Source organism: Danio rerio, chromosome 2, assembly GCF_052040795.2.
Source record: "Danio rerio strain M-AB ecotype USA chromosome 2, GRCz13ab, whole genome shotgun sequence".
NCBI classification, from domain to species: Eukaryota; Metazoa; Chordata; class Actinopteri; order Cypriniformes; family Danionidae; genus Danio; species Danio rerio.
The window spans coordinates 53,970,833-53,988,187 of NC_141022.1; the positions used below are offsets into that span (position 1 = coordinate 53,970,833).

At 36.5% G+C, this 17,355-nt stretch overlaps 1 protein-coding gene and 1 long non-coding RNA gene across 18 annotated transcripts in view; both read left to right on the forward strand.

Moving 5' to 3' along the window:
* The window catches only part of pde1cb (phosphodiesterase 1C, calmodulin-dependent b), a 169,338-nt gene that overhangs the window by 103,440 nt on the left and 48,543 nt on the right, over positions 1 to 17,355 (forward strand). For all 17 annotated transcript variants that reach the window (XR_015478987.1, XR_015478986.1, XR_015478988.1 and 14 more), the window contains one exon: positions 15,051 to 15,164. Coding sequence is in view for 12 of the 17 variants with exons in the window: in XM_087241455.1 (XP_087097581.1) it covers positions 15,051 to 15,164 (114 nt within the window). In the remaining 5 variants the exon portion in view is untranslated. The remainder of the gene's footprint in view (positions 1 to 15,050; positions 15,165 to 17,355) is intronic.
* On the forward strand, positions 743 to 9,132 carry LOC147846519 (uncharacterized). The gene is made up of 5 exons (XR_015479079.1): positions 743 to 3,041; positions 4,131 to 5,205; positions 5,742 to 6,687; positions 6,737 to 6,828; positions 6,903 to 9,132. It is a non-coding gene; the product is annotated as an uncharacterized LOC147846519 (long non-coding RNA).

Below are 17,355 nucleotides of genomic sequence, written 5' to 3' on the forward strand. Positions count from 1 at the left end.
ACGCGGCCCAAAGCAGCGTGGCTCTTCAGACTCACACTGACACAAGGAGTCATAGTCTTTTTATGCAGTAAAACTGATCAACTTATTGAACTGTACAACTGTTTGTAAATTATAAATTAACATTTATTTTAAATCTTTTTATTCACAAAAATGCTGTCAATGCAATGTATCTTTATGAGCCTCTGGAAGAACATTTCCTGAGCCTCTTGGTATGGAAAGTCAGAAATGTCTGGCCCATTTATTGAGACATTTATTAAACATGTCTCTTATAAACATTTAGATGTGAACATGTCATGGCCAGAAGCAGTTTTACAGAAAACAATTCATTCATTCATTTTACTTCAGCTTAGTGCCTTATTTATCAGGGGTCACCAAAGCAGAATGAACCGCCACAGAAAAATTACAAACAATGCAATTTGGAAACATTGCAAATAGTGAAAGATAAAAATTAGTTCAAATGCACATCTATAAATCTAATACTGGTTTACTTAAAGGAAATAGGCCTATAAACTACTTTTTATAGCAATGAGTTTATTACAATAATTTATAACATTAACTATTAAATTTTTTTTTAATAAATTAAATAAATTAATAAAAATAAATTAATAAATTAATTAAAAAAAAGTTTTTTTTTAAATAAATCTGTACAATTTATGGTTAAAAAAAATAATTATAAATGATAAAACAATTATAATTTTGTTAGATTATGGTATTTCGAATTTCTTCTTTTTTTTGTTTTGTTGGTAATACGCTATAGTTTTGAAGTACTACACTAACATCTACACAACATAACAATTATTTACCATATATATTAAAGAAGCTTACTGTTTAACAGATATTTACTGAAGCCTACCATTTTTTTATACCATTGGTTTTTAAGGTAAAGCACACTAAGGTAAGGCTTATGTTTAATTAGGTTTGATTGAGGTCAGACTAAGTGATCAGACATTGTTAATATAGTGTATTTACGTGCTAAACACTGTAAAAAATCTGTAAAATTTATAGTAAAAAAAATAATCGGCAAATTATCATATTTATTTTTACATTTTTTTGGCCTTACACTAATGTTTTGAAGTTCTGCATTAACATTTACACTCACTTTATTAGGTACACCTTATCACTACCCGGTTGGACCCACTTTTGCCTTCAGAACTACCTTAATCCGCATAGATTCAACAAGGTACTGGAAATATTCCTCAGAGATTGTGGTCCATATTGACATGATTGCATTATACAATTGCTGCAGATTAGTTGGCTGCACATACATGATGTGAATCTCCAGTTCTCCAGTCACTGATGTGAATCTCCATCTCTAGTTCTCCAGTTCCACCACATCCCAAAGGTGCTTTATTGGATTGAGCTCTGAGAACTGTGGAGGCCATTTGAGTACAGTAAACTTATTGACATGTTCAAGAAACCAGTCTGAGATGATTCATGCTTTATGACATGGCGCGTGACATGGCGGGATGGACATGGTCAGCAAAGGGTAGGCTGTGGCATTGACCCGATGCTCAATTGGTACTAATGGGCTCAAAGTGTGCCAAGAAAATATCCCCCACACCCTTACACCACCACCACAAGCCTGAACCATTGATACAAGGCAGGATGGATCCATGCTTTCATGTTGTTGACACCAAATTCTGACCCAACCATCCGAATGTCGCAGCAGAAATCGAGACTCATCAGACCAGGCAACTTTTCTTCAATCTTCTATTGTCCAATTTTGGTGTGCCTGTGCAAATTGTAGCCTCAGTTTCCTGTTCTTAGCTGACAGGAGTGGCATCGAGTGTGGTCTTCCGTTGCTGTACGCCATCCGCCGATGTGTTGTGCATTCAGAGATGCTCTTCTGCACTCCTCAGTTGTAACGAGTGGTTATTTGAATTACTGTTGCCTTTCTATCAGCTCGAACTAGTCTGGCCATTCTCCTCTGACCTTTGGCATCAACAAACCATTTGCGCCCACAGAACTGCAGCTCACTGGATATTTTCTCTTTTTTTGGACCATTCTCTATAAACTCTAGAGATGGTTGTGCATGATCCCAGTAGATCAGCAGTCTGGCACTAAAAACCATGCCTCATTCAAAGTGATCACCTTTCTTTTCCATTTTGATGCTCAGTTTAAACTGCAGCAGATCGTCTTGACCATGTCTACATGCCTAAATGCATTGAGTTGGTGCCATGTGATTGGCTGATTAGAAATTTGCGTTAACGAGCAGTTGTGCCGGTGAGTGTACAGTATATCAGTGAATCTTACTGTTAAACAAGTTACAGATATTTACTGTAGCATTTTTATAGTTTTTATTCAATGAAATCACAGACATATTTTGTCTCAGCGTATGCACATGCAATATCTTACAGATGAATTCTAAAACATATGAAATTTATGGAACACCCTCATAATCCACAACAGCTCAGACCTGCGGCATCTGTCATTTTCTCACTCACTCGAACGTGAATTCGATCGGAGATTCATTAGGCAGAAAACACAGCCTGCCTCAAAGCACTCGAGCCGTTCTGCATGAATATCTCATGAGCAGTCAGTGTGAATGGTGGCTTTGCATCGGGAGGCTGAATTTATAGCCTGCTGAATCATTTCATGTCGGAAATGGAAACCACACTATGGTTTAACCTCTCTCAACCCTCACACTCTCTCTCTCTCTGGCAGAAACCTCTTTTCCATAGCCGTAAAAGCTCTTATAATAGATGAATGGGGCGAGTGTTTAAAATAATAATTCTCATGCTCTCTAAATGCTCATGGCTGTTAGCGGTTTGGGCCTCCTCAAGGAGACGTTAGCATGTAAACACTTCATAACACAATCGGATGACAGTTCTGAAACATTTTACATTCTGCTGAATGGCTCGTTAATTTGTATGAATGTGTTTAATAATAATACTACATTGCAGTGATGCTTGGAGGGGACATTTACACTTCATTTTTAAAGGTGCAGTATGTAAGTTTGACACCCAGTGATTGAACAAGGTATTACATTCTTGGATCAAAACAAATGCAAGAGCAGGTTGCCAGATTGAGGACCAACAGGGGTCCGTTCTTCGTACGTGGATTACTCAGTTAGCTGGGTTTGGATATTGATGATTTGACACGATCCAGGATCGTTTCGTTCTTCAAAGCTGATCCGAGAGTTGTTGTCATAGCAACAGTTCTGCTAGCTTAAACCTGATCGGGAGCAGGTTTAATTTACATAAACAGGATTAGATCGGCTCAGTTCAAGCAAATATAATACAGAAAGTATGCACCGAATTCTGATATTTTATTACAGTAGTAGTTATATACACTTGGGAAAAGAGTAAATATTTTTTAAACTATATATATAAAGTTATACTTATTAATAAAATAAATAAAGTTATATATATATATATTAATAAAACTTATGCAATCTGCACTCTCAAAATAAAAGTACAAAGACTGCCACTTGGTGGTGCACAGAGAAAACTTATTGATATGAACTTTTTAGATTGCTTTAGTACAAATTGTGTATAATAGAAATGCACAATATGTGACTTTTTTTAAAGCAATAATACATTTCAGCAGTCATAAACATGTTTTGACAGTTAATATGACAGTGATTTGATGCTTCACAAAAGTTGCAGACGCCTTTACCAATATCAAAATGCTTTTTTAAACAACCAGTTATTCTTAACACCGATTAAAAAAATGGCTACTATGATAAAGAAAATCTTTTCTAAATGTTGAACTAAATACATTGATTTGCATTGAAATACATGATGAATACTCTTGACACATGAAAGTGTAAAGCCTGCAGCTCACAACAAATGTGGAAGGTTATTGCGTGTCATATTTAACAAGCCGTTTACTGCTAATTTGACGTAATTTTGCTCACATGGATAATTGAATATTAATCAGATGATGTCATTATGCAGCTGTGCCGTCTGCCAATCGTTGCATTGCTGATCATGATTCCGAGGATCGATAGATCTGTCCTTCACAACACACGCAGCGATCTCAGATCAGTTTATCCAGACATTCTAATCTGATTCACAAACTTGTTTGAAGAACCAAATTAGCCAGAGATCAGTTATCAAGATTAAAAGATCCAGGATCTGCCAAATCAGCTTAGATCATTTAAGCGGGGTACGAAGAACAGACCCCAGGAGCGAGTCTGATGATTAAGGCTGATTTAAATTGCGTTCTAAATACAAGCAACGGCACACGATAGGAGGAATATTTTCCATATTAAAAGGAGTTTTTGTTTTAACCAACACCCCAAATTGATATATTAAAAATGACTATTCCTCACAGATGAACAACAGAAACACTGACAATGATCACCTCAGGTGCACCACATGTGCTTTATCCGGTGTTAAATGCTAATAATGTGAGTTTGAATGCCATTTTGTTTGATTTTTATTGCCGTACTACAAAAAGCAGCAGCAAATAGTTCAGTTCAGATCTTAAATTAAACCCACCATTTGATGTTGAACATTAGAACTATGCAAACCAACACATATCAGTGATTCAGCATCTACATTATATAATGTTAAAGAGGTTTAATATGTATTGATTAAATAATAACTCTTAGCATTTTGTGAGTGAGTGCATATGCTGTGCTTCTGAATGGCTGTATTTAGATTTCTGTCACATTTCATCAAACAGCCAAATTGCTTATCCCTGCAAAATCTCGTCACATAGCATGTTGTTAGGACATGAGGTTACAATGTAACCTGCTCACCTAACATTTACGCTCGTAATATTTGTATTATTTGCTAATTAATAACCTCATGTGGAATCCGCGTGTCATTTTAGGGTCTGCTGCATTCCACTAGAGGTCATATTTCAGTCATGGATGCATGCTTTGAGAGCTTTTCTTAATGAATGAATGAAATACTCGGTTTTCCGCCAAGGCAACCCATGGTGTTAAAATTAAACTGGCATTGGGCCAAAACAATGACAGACATTCCGGCTCGTAATGCACATTTTCAAAGCAGAATATCTGACTTCAGCACAGTTTTTCAGATAAAAGCAGATTTCTTAAATATCTGCAAACATATTATGGTACTTTTATGCTTTAGAAGAGTCAAAAATTTACATTGTTACGAGAACCAGCGATCGTTCTCCGGAGATCGCTGGTTTGCACTATACCAGGACTACACTTCCGCATATCCCAGGACTACATTTTCATACATGCACTTCTTCCAGACATGCACGCCTATTCATTCATCTAGCCCAGTGGTTCTCAAACTTTTTTCATCAAGTACCACCTTTGAAATAAATTGTCTCCCCAAGTACCACCTTGATGAGCAGTATTGAAATACAGTAGTGTAGTAGGCCCAGTAAAGCAGCAACAGCTCTGTACAAATCAAAAACCAGGCAGAATAATTCCTATTATTAAGAATATTTATTAATGTCAGCCAATTTAAACATGTTAAATAGTTTGTAAAACAAAAACAACTAAAAATGTCAACATTTAAATTTAAATGTGCTTTTAAAAGTTAAAAATGGTAGGTTACTGTTTTTAAAAAGTAAAATCAAAAACTGCTGTACTTAAATGTAAAGTCTTAGCATATAGCCTATTTATCAACACCAGGTTGCCTGGACCTCATAAATATTATTGTCATCATATTCATATATAAATCATTTTTGATACATTTTTAAATATATAGCATGTACATATATGGCATATTTGATTCCTCCGCGTACCACTAGAAGGAGACCCGCGTACCACTAGTGGTACTCGTACCACAGTTTGAGAACCACTGATCTAGCCTGATTACAATCACCAGCTGAACCTTGTCACAGACTGATATCACACCACTTAAAAGCCACACATTCACTCTTCCAGTTGGCCGAGTCTTGTTAGCTGTACCAGTAGCATTACGAAGCGTTTTCCCTGTCTTGTTTTCCTGAGTTTAGACCTTAGCCTTGTTCATCCGTGTTCTCCTGTTAGGCGCCTGCCTTTTGACCTGTTGCCTGTTTATATGACTGCGATTCTGGATTTGCCTACACATACCGGTTTGTACCTGTATGACCACTGCTTGCCTGACGCTGAATAAACCTGCATATTGGATCTTACCTCAAGATGTATCTGTCACTTCCCTCCACCCCGCTGTTACAGAAGACCTGGCCCCACACAATGGATCCAGCGGGAATCAAAATCATGCGTCTCCGTCAGGAAGCCCGGTCAATAGAGGAGTACGTAGAGGATTTTGTCAATCTGGCCCATCTCACAAAAATGAGCGAGGTATGTCTCATGATATTTTTTCATGGAGGACTTTCTGAGCCGTTGTATTTCATGATGCCTTTGAATGATCCCCACTGCACCATATTGATCTGGCGCTTCAAATGAGTGGATCTTCCTTCACTGTTGGCGAGGTGGACGAAAATCCAAATAATCTTTTTGGGGGGGCTGTAGAGAGCAAGACCCACTGGCGACGGGGCTTGCGACTCAGTTTATACAGCCAGCTCACAAGATGGCTCCCAGTCTGTTCCTGCTCCTGAAAGGCCATCTCCAGTGTTGCCAGATCCTCCAGTGCTGCCAGAGCCTCCAGAGCTGCCAGAGCCTCCAGTGTTGCCAGACCCCCCAGAGTTGCCAGAACCTTCAGTACTACCAGATCATCCAGAGCTACCAGACCCTTCTGTGCTGCCAGAGCCTCCAGTGCTGCTAGAGCCTCCAGTGCTGCCAGAGCTGCCAGCGCCGCAGCGAGAGTCGACGCTGCAGCCAGCGCCGCAGCCAGAGTCGACACCAGAGCCGACGCCTCAGCCAGAGTCGACGCCGCAGCCAGCGCCACAGCCAGCACCGCAGCCAGAGTCGACGCCGCAGCCCGAATGGCCGCCACTGCCTGAGCTTCCCGGGTGGCCGCCGCCGCCTGAGCTTCCCGAATGGCCGCCGCCTGAGCTTCCCGAGTGGCCGCCGCCTGAGCTTCCAGAGTGGCCGCCGCCGCCTGAGCTTCCCGAGTGGCCGCCGCCTGAGCTTCCCGAGTGGCCGCCGCCGTTTGAGCTTCCCGAGTGGCCGCCAGACTCCTCGCCCTGCCGTTGCCATCCAGACTCCTCAAATGAGTATTAAACATGTCATGTTATTTCCTAAGAATAATATTTCTAAAGGAGCTCTTGACATGAAACTGAACCAGATTTTGGTAGAAACCCAAACAATCCAAACATAAAAACAAAACAAAACCGAAAAATCTGAAAATTATTTGTGTGTAATAACAATTAAATGACACAAGGAGAAAGTGCTGAACTACTAAAATGTATTTAATATTTTATATAAAATATAAAAGGATTTTTTGGTGATGGCAGCTTAAAGACGCCTCCCATATGAAGTCACATGCATTGCTCAGGTGTGAATTTTTTCACAGAATTCAACAGAGTGTAAAAATCTTGATGCTTCTGTTGGTCTTGTCTATTAAATCTGATCTTTATTATGCATTTTATATTGGATTCAAGTCAGGTGATTGGCTGGGCCATTCTACAGCTTGATGTTCTTACTCTGAAATCACTTGGAGTTTCCTTGGCTGTGTTTTAGATCATTGTCATGCTGAAAATCCTCCTGCTAATGTAGATGTTGGACTGAAGAAGTTAATACTCATTTACAATGAGGAAGGGATGAGGGTTGCTGAGGAAGAGAGAATTTTGCTGCTGTCTGGCCTTTCACTGCTTTTCTACACCTTCCTTTCTTCGTGTGTTCAATACTTGAAAAATCAACTTATACTGACTTTTATTGACATTTTAGTATTTTGAAGTAATATAATGTATAAGAAATAACATATAGAGAAATAAGTCTGTAAAATAGCAGAAAGTGTATTGGCAGTTTATTACAAGGTTTTTGTAGCGTAATACTGTAAACAACACCAACTCAGACAAACTAAACTAATTAAAATATAAAGATTTTACAGTGTATGTGCATCTGAGGTGAAGCTTCAGTCACTTTACTGTGACAAAAATAATCTGCTGCTGTTTCTCATGAACTGATTTTGCTTTGCTGTACTTGATTGGCAGCCGTTGACACGGGCTGCTGTGTTCATCCAATCAAACGTCACGTTCCACCCACATGTTTCAAGACATCTGTCAATCCCAGCTTTGTGTGCGTTCAGATCAGCTATTGTTGCAGTGCTTCTGACGGACGGCATTATCTCGCTGGATCTCAAACATTAAAGCTTTCCATAACAATTTGCATTCAGAACAGAACTGACTGACCGTATAAAATATACTGAAATGAGTGAACCTCACAAATGAGGTTGATGAATTGTTTTTCTCAAACCAAAAAGAGATTAAATAAATAACAAATAAAAGACCTCACGTCAAATGAAGACACATTTATTTACATGGCACTTTATTCAAAAAAGGTTGTTAAAAAGCAAATTCACACTAATTAATGGGAAAATATGAAAATTTGTAATTCAAACCAATGTTAGGTCACACTTACAGTGTAAATAAGTACGAGTTATATTCAGTAGTTACATGATTTCTGCTGCTTGTTCAAACTACCTGATTAAAATGAGCTGAAACAACACTGTTCTTCAATTTCTTTGGCCAATTTATTTGTTTTATGTTTATGTAAATGTGTAAACCATTGAGTTAATTTAAGCATTTTGTGTTGGGACAACATGAAGGAATTGTGTTGGTCTAACTCCCTGGTTAGGGGATTTGTAGTTCTCAGCATGCTTTGCGTGCTCTCTCAGAAAAAAAGGCACACGGTGGTACGAATAATGTTCCTTAAGGAACAGTTGTACCTTTGTTAAAGTTGTACCTTATATGGTACAGAAAAGACCCCTTATGATACTGTTCTGTACCATTAATGGTACAACTGAAATGAAGGTACACAGTTATTCTCATAAAAAAGTTATATAATTGTTGAACAACTCCTTCTTTCTTACAATATCTATGAAAACAAATATTATTGGAAAGTGATTTATAAATAATTTCCTTTATAAAACATGAAAAAAAAATTATTATTATTCTTATTAATCATCAATTAAACTAAACGTTTAAGGCATTTTAAATAAATGTTTGGTAAGCATTTTCTGATAAATAAAGTTTTATCATTGATATCCGCACCTTTTGGTGTTTACTTTCCACTACGCACGTGAGCTGGCAAAAGTCCTGCATTTGCAAAGTGTTCATGCACACATTTTAGTATTGTAAAACTAATCAAACTATAAAAAAAAAAACTAATCATTGTGCATCTTGTTACAATACGTTTGCATATTTCTGTTTCTATTTTAAAATTAAGTAAACTAAATGAACTTTAGAGTGATTGGAAAGGAATTGTGTGAAACTGGAGAAAAAAATGTGTTATACATGGGAGAATGTGTTTCTGAAACATTTTTGTGAAAAGTGTTTTGAAATGCTTAGCAAAAGATAGATCTTTTGATTTATGTTAAAGTAATTTCTATTCTTTATTGTAAATGGAAAAAGTGCATTTACAGAAAAAGACTTTTTATAAAAACATTGTTTGAAAATATTTGATGTTTTTTATTTACTGAAAATCAATTAACCCATTTTGGATTTAGCAAAATGCCTTTAAATTGTTCTTGAAAGAACACATTTGACACTGTTAAGGTACAAAGTGTCTTGTCACTGTAGTGGTAACTTCATGGATCACATTTGTATCTTTGCAGGTACATTTTGGTTTCCCATATTACAAATCATGTCCTTTAAGATACAAACTGCAATGGGACTATTTTTTTCTTTGCCTTAAGGTACAATTCTGTTAAAAAAAAAAAAAAGGTACTGCCTCAGTGACAAGGGTTTGTATCTTCTTTAGTACAACATTGTAACACTTTTTCCGAGAGTGTATGATTGAATAGAAAGAGGGAAATGTTGACAATAAAAGTAATCTTAGGTGTTTAAGGTTAATAGCAAGACATGTTAGAGTGTAACCTTCACTTTAGTTTTGAGATTTAGAAGATTGTCATGTAATGCTTTGAGTTTTGGGATTATTTTGGCAGCTTAATAAGCAAACATGCAGTTTGTTGCTTTGGTCAGTGGGCGATAACTGACCTAAAATTAGTTCTGGGATCAGTCTCAATCAACTGTATATGTAACTCATGAAACAAAAAATGTTTTTTTTTAGTTAGTTTAGGATAACTTCAGCTAAAACTAAGATAGTTTAAAATGTACGATACTTTGAGTTTAAGTTAAATAAAAATTCTAATGTATTTGAACTTTTATTTAATAAAATCTTGTTAGTTTTTTTTTTGTGAGTGCAAAACAAGTTAATAGGGTATATGCCGAAGCATTCTAATAAGACTTTTAATTGGTTAAAAATAACAAGTATTTCTGTAGTAAATATCTGAAATAACATTAATGTTTTTACTTGATGTTATTATTTGTATTATTTCAGCTGACAAAAAAGGTATAACTACAGTATACAGCTGATGCGAACTTAGCTGATAATTTGAGACGGATTTGAGATCAGGTATCAGGACAGACAGAGCTGTATGAGCTTTTCTTTTTACCTGCAGGCACCTGTCAAAATATTGAGTGGAGGATGTTAATCTTGGTGTGTGATTGCATTGACCCCTGAGCATCAATGGCAGACTGTTGCAGAGTGTCTGTATTTCTGACAGCTGCCCACAACCCTACTGCTTAAAACATTACCCGTGTCACTGGACACTTGAGGGATGCAGATGGATTTTGTGTCGCTGGACTGCCACATTTAGACTCAAATCTAACACACAAATGTCAACAAATTGACTGTCCAGTTGAAGACAAAAGTATGAGCTCTCCTGTGAATTATTAATTGTTTGTAAAAAAATTTTCCAAGTGCTGTTTAACAGACAACAAACATGGACATTTTCTAAATACTATTTTAATAATTACTTTATTTCGTCTTTTCCATGATGACAGTACATAATACTTGAAGTTATTTTGCAAGATGCTATTCAGCTTAAAGTGCAATATAACAACTTAATCAAGTTAATTATTGCCTAAATAATTAAAATTATTTTTAAATATGTTTTAAAATATTTATATTTTTTAATTCCAGTTAAACTAAAATATATGAAACTTTCTTCAGAAGACAAATATAATGAGACATACTGTTAAAAAAAAAACCGTCCTGGCTGTGGAGGAAGAGGATACAGGAAACAGGTACTTGACAGGCCTGCCTGCAGTCCCGACCTGTCTCCAATAGAGAATGTTTGCTGCATTTTGAAGAGCAAAATGCACCAAAGAAGACCCCATATACTGTTGTCCACCTTAAGACTTGTTTGCTGGATGAATGGGACAAAATTACACCTGAAACAATTCATCATTTGGTGTATTCAGTCCCTAAATGTATTTTAAATGTTGTAAAAAGCAACAGCAACATTACAAAGAGGTAAATGCTTCACTGTTTCATATTTTTAAAATGTGTTGCAAGAACCAAAATTGGCATATGTTTATTAAAAAAAAAAAACAACTATAAAAATCAAATAATAATAAATAATGTTTGTTGTTTTGTCTGCTATGAAATACAAGTCAAGGTAAATTCAGAAATCACTACTTTCTTTTTTTATTTGCGTTTTCCATACTGTCCCAACTTTTTCTGATTTGGGGTTAGAGTCAGCAAAATATACCACAGTTCTAGTGGTTTCTGGATATTCTAATGCAACAATTGTACATAAAGTAGTGTGGCTTTAAAAATTAGGTGGATCGGATCAGATCTACAATAACAGACCAAATCACTGCAGTTTGGCTGTAATGTTTTAACTGCAGATTAACATCTAATCAGCTGCAGATCTGTGAGCAATGCACACTGCCACACTGAAACCAATGGATGGATACAATCTGTGACCTTCAGCACCCATCAATAAACCTCATTGTGTCATTTCGGTAATCTGATCTGTCATGTTGTGACTCCAGGACTGTAATTACAAAGCAAAGTCATTTGTCACTGGGTGTTTATCCAGCAAATGCTGCTTAAAGGGATAGTTTACTCAAACATGAAAATTCTGGCATCATTTACTCACCCTTCACTTTGTTTTGAACCAGTCAGAGCTTTTTTTTTCAGCCGAACACAAAAGAAGATATTTTGAAAAATGTTGAAAACTGGTAACCATAGACTTTCAGTATTTGTGTTTTCTATGAAAGTCAATGATTACTGGTTTTCAGCTTTCTTCAGAATATCTTTTTTTTCAGCAGATAAAAGAAACTTACAAAGGTTTGAAACTACTTGAGGAGTAAATAGTGAGAAAAATGTAACTTTTTTTAAGCAAATAATTTCACCATTAGAATTTTCCCAGACAGTCTAATTGTTTTATCAGCCACATCAAGAACCGGGAAGCATTGAAAGTCTTTCCTAGTAGAGAGAGATATCGAAGATGGATTTGATAAGACTAACCACTTCATTTAATCAATCAGCCTTAAAAGCTTTAATTAATTAAGCAGACACTTCTGAACATCCACAACTAGATTTCATTCATTACAGCATAATCAAGAGTTTGAGTTTATAACACTTCAAAAGTTTATAGTGAGTACAATTTTTCAAAAGTATCTTATGCTCATTGTCACAATCACAGCATTCTAATGTTTGCAGATTGCTGGAGAAATACAACTTAGCCACTGAACTGAACTACAACTCCCAAAACCCTTTGCACTCATCAACTCCCACCACAGCTGACAATAATCTGGACATTGGCACACACACACACACACACACACACACACACACACACACACACACATAGCTGTTGTTCATCCTTACTGACTTCATGGACTATTCATACACATCACTTTTACATACACATGGCTGAGTCCTGTTTATCTGTAAGCATTCTAAATAATTTTATCACGTCTCTTTTGCCGAGTTTTCGACCCATTGCATTGCTTATTGTTTTTATTACCGATTCTTTGCCGCCTGTCCTGTACTTTTACCTGTTTTTGACCATATTTTTTTGGATCACCCTTATGCATCTGTTTGCTCCTGTTTTGACCATTGCCTTTATAACTTCTTTCTAATAAACTGCATGTGGGTCCACACGTCTGCTGTCCAGTGTCTGCTTTCGTAACACTCATCAAGGCAAAAAGATTATAATCTTAATATGTCTAGATAATTGAATTTTGTATCATTACATTAGTCTTCAGTGTCTTATGTTACTAATTTAATGCTATAGAAAATTAAAAACTGCTAATTCATATTTTTATGGAAGCCTTGATACGCTTGTTTAGGTATCATTGAACAGTCTTTGTCTGGATAGAAATAATTCAATATTATCAATGACTTTTGAGTGTTTTAATTTAATTTGCGCCATCCTTGCTCAATAAAAGTAGTAATTATTTAAGGAAAAAATAGTATTAATCCCAGGTTGCAACACAGGCTCGTTGTGAAAAAGTACCCCTGTATTAATTTCTGAAGAGAACAAATTATGTAACCAGAGCTAAGTACTGTATGGCTGTATTTTGTTTTTAAAATGAATGCTACAGGGCAGTTTGACGATGTCAACGGCTTCTCTTTTTTTGTGCTACCAGCTGACTATATACTTTCGTATGGACGGCTTTTCCACTGTTACCAGTTTGCTCAGTAGCTGTCTGTGGACTTATGACGCAGAGCAGAGTTGACCGCAATGACGGAGTTCTTGTTTGGTGAAGAATGGTTCCAGAAAGCAGATAAGACATAACAGAAGCAAAAAAAAAAAAAAAACAAACAAACAAAGAAACAAACAAAAAAAACAAGGTAAAAATGTGGTAATCTCTGAAAATGTCATAAAAATCAGGTTGCCTCGGGTGCTTTTATTTTACTGGATTGCTTTCGAAAACCCTATTAATTGGGTTTAGAGAACGAGGCTGGTGGGTCAGTCAATTGGTCGGTCAGTCAGTTGACAAGAGCCAAGAGATTTAAGCGAGAAGAGCAGGCACTGATGGCATTCGCGAGAGAAATTTGAGATCTGAACAATCATACACAGCAGCCTCTGGTGGATTCAGGAAAACAAAAACTGCAAAAAAAAAGTAGCTCCTGGGACGTATTTTGCTCTCTTCAGAAATGTATATAGAGCTGCGTAATCAGGATGAGCCTGGGTTGGTCATATGACACTGATTTAATGCAAATACAAATTGAGCTGCTTAATATTTTGATACGTTTGTTTACGCTTTGTCTGAAACAGAAATAGTGTACTATTATTAATGGCTTTTGAGTGTTTTAATGTAAATTGTGGCATCCTTGCTGAATAAAATGATTAATTGTTTGAGGAAAAAATTGTATTAATCCCAAATTTGTAAGTACATCTTCAGAAAAAATGAAGAGACCACTTGAAAATTCAGATGTTCTGTAAATGTACTGGATTTGTTAGATATGAGCTTGAGTAAAATATTAATATTTGGTTTATTCCGTGTAGGTCTGAGACCATTTAACGCATATTTCAAATGAAAATAATGTAATTTAGGTAATTTAGAGTTTTTTTAACCAGAAAATGGGAGTGGGTCAGAAATATTTTCATTTGCTGCGGTTGAAAGTCTTGAAATATTAATCTCTTGAACAATAAAGGTGAAACATAAGTATTGTGTTGTCTAAAAAATATATATAACAAGTGAAAAGGTTATTTTATGACATTATTTTTATTTTAAATTTGGAAGAATTGTCATATTTACAGATTCAAACTAAGATGATGTTGTACTTATTCATTCATTTTCCTTCTACTTAGTCCCTTATTTATCAGAGATCACCACAGCAGAATGAACTGCTAACTATTCCGCCTTATGTTTTACGCAGCGAATGCCCTTCCAGCCGCAACCCAGTACTGGCAAAACACCCATACACTCTTACGTTCTCACACACACACACACACACACACACAGTCATACACTAAGGTCAATTTAGCTAAGGCCAATTTAGCCAGCCGGCATTCAAACCAGTGATCTTCTTGCTGCCCATTTTTTACTCATTCACATATAAATTCTAAATCCACAGGAACATTTTAAATTGGTCCCAAAGCTGTGCATATACACATTAGCTTCAGGATTTATGTCTTAATTTATTATTGATCTTTGTTTTGCTGAATATAACGCTGCATTTGTCATGCTGACGTCTCAGATAATTGCTTTATAAAATAAACAGCTTGTTTTTTGGATTAATGTATGTACATGTGCTTGTGTTCCAGATTGCGATGTTTGGTAAAGCAGTTGGAGAGAGGAGAGGCATCCCTTGTAGACCTGAAGAAAAACCTGGAATATGCTGCCACTGTTCTGGAATCAGTCTATATTGAGGAAACAAGGTAAAGTAGGGCTTTTACTCGCAGAAGTGTTGAAATCTAATCTATGGCAAACCTTAAAATTAGGGCTGTCAATCGATTCATATATTTTAGTGCTAGTAATCGTATGATTGCCATGCGTCAGCTTGTGATTTTGAAATTTGATCTGTACTAAATGTACCTTAAATTATTATAATGTTGCATTGTGAATTTATACACACAGGAAAAACTGAAACATAACATTGTTTTATAGGAATGCACTGAGATAAAAATGATTGGCCAAAACATAATGAAAGACTGATTGAACAAAGACTGAAAACCAAACTTGTGTCTTCTAGATTTTTCATATATCTTTAAATAATTTGAGAGTAGATTAACAAAACAGAATATAGTCAAACTTTAAGTAAGTAAATCTGTAAAATAAAAATTGTGTTTATGTAATTTACAAATCTTATTGTGATTCAGAATTGAATCGGATCCTGACCCACAGAATCATAATTGGATTGTATCGTGACCCTCAGAATCATAATCGAATTGGTTCGTATTGTGACCTGCAGAATTGGAATTGGATCTTATTGTGAGCCCCAGAATTGGAATCGGAATGTATCGTGACCCCTAGAATCTGAATCGAGTCCTATTATGACCCCAGAATCGGAATGGGATCATATTATAACCCCCAGAATTGGAATCGGAATGTATCCTGACCCCCAGAATCAGATCGTATTATGACCCCTAGAATTGGAATTGGATGTTATCATGACCCCCATAATCTGAACTGGATTGCATTGTAAACCGCAGAATCCGATAGTATCGTGACCCCTAGAATCGTATTGTATCATATTGTGACCCCCAAAATCAAAATCAGATAATATTGTGACCCCCGGAATCATATTGCATCATGACCCACAGAATCGTAATCGGATCATATTGTAAACCCCGGAAACGAAATCGAGTTGTATCTTGACCAGCACAATCTAAATCGTATCGTTTCGATACCCAGAATTGAAATCAGATTATGACTCCCAGAATCAGAACCGGATCAGATCGTGAACCCCTTAGAATTGGAATCGGATTGTGACCCCCATTATCGGAATATAATCATATCATTTTATGAGCCACATAATCCATATCTTATCGTTTTGTTACCTTCAGAATCGTATCGTATTTTGACCCCCAGAATCAAATTGTATCGTGACCCCCAAAATCTGAATCGGATTAGATCGTGACCCCAAAAATCGCAATCTGAATGTAATCGGATCTCATCATGGTCCCCAGAATTGGAATCGGTTTGTGACCACCAGAATCACAATAGAGTCGAATTAGATTGTATTATAACTCCCAGAATCAGAATCGGATCAGATAGTGACCCCTGCATCATTTTGTTTCCCCCAGAATTGTATCGTATCGTGACCCCCAGAATCAGATTGTATCGTGACCCCCAGCATTTGAATCTGATTAGATTGTGACCCCAAAAATCACAATCGGAATGTATCTTGCCCTGTAGAATCTGATCTTATCGTGACCCCCAGAATTGGAATCGGATTGTGACCCCTAGTATTGGAGTCAAATCGGATTGAATTGTGAGCCCCAGAATTATAATTCGATTGGATTGTGAAGTCCCTAAAGATTCCCACCTCTAGTTATTTAATACCATGTTTATTTTAACTAAATATAAATATAATCAAGTTAACACTCTTGTCTTTAAAACAAAGTATAGGAATGGAAAAGTGTTTTGATTGCAGTACATAATTGCCTGGAAAGCATGGTACATGTCTGATGAATAATCATCTCCATGTGTTTTATTCTCTCCAAAAAAAATGTCTGACTCCTCTGTTTTGCTCACGGAGCCATAGTGACACATTATGCAGTCTTTCCGTGTCAGACGCTGATCCAGCTTTTCCACACAATCCCTAAATGAAGTCCTTGTAGAGGGAAAATGGCACAATTGGTCTTGGATCAGCCTAATGGAGCCTAAAGCATATTAACTGCTGCAGACGGAGGTCAATGCTATTAGCAGTTAAAGATCTGTTTGCGTCAATCCCAGGATCCTTAGATTGAGTGAGTGGCTGTTTGAACGGTCACAGAGGTCAACACTGCTGCTGGGTCCTTTATTAAGACCTTGAGGGTGTAAATATTTGCTTAAACAAATAACTACTGTACAGGCAAAGCTATTCTTTTATTTTTTAGAGTCCCAATGCTAGCTATTCAAAGCTAA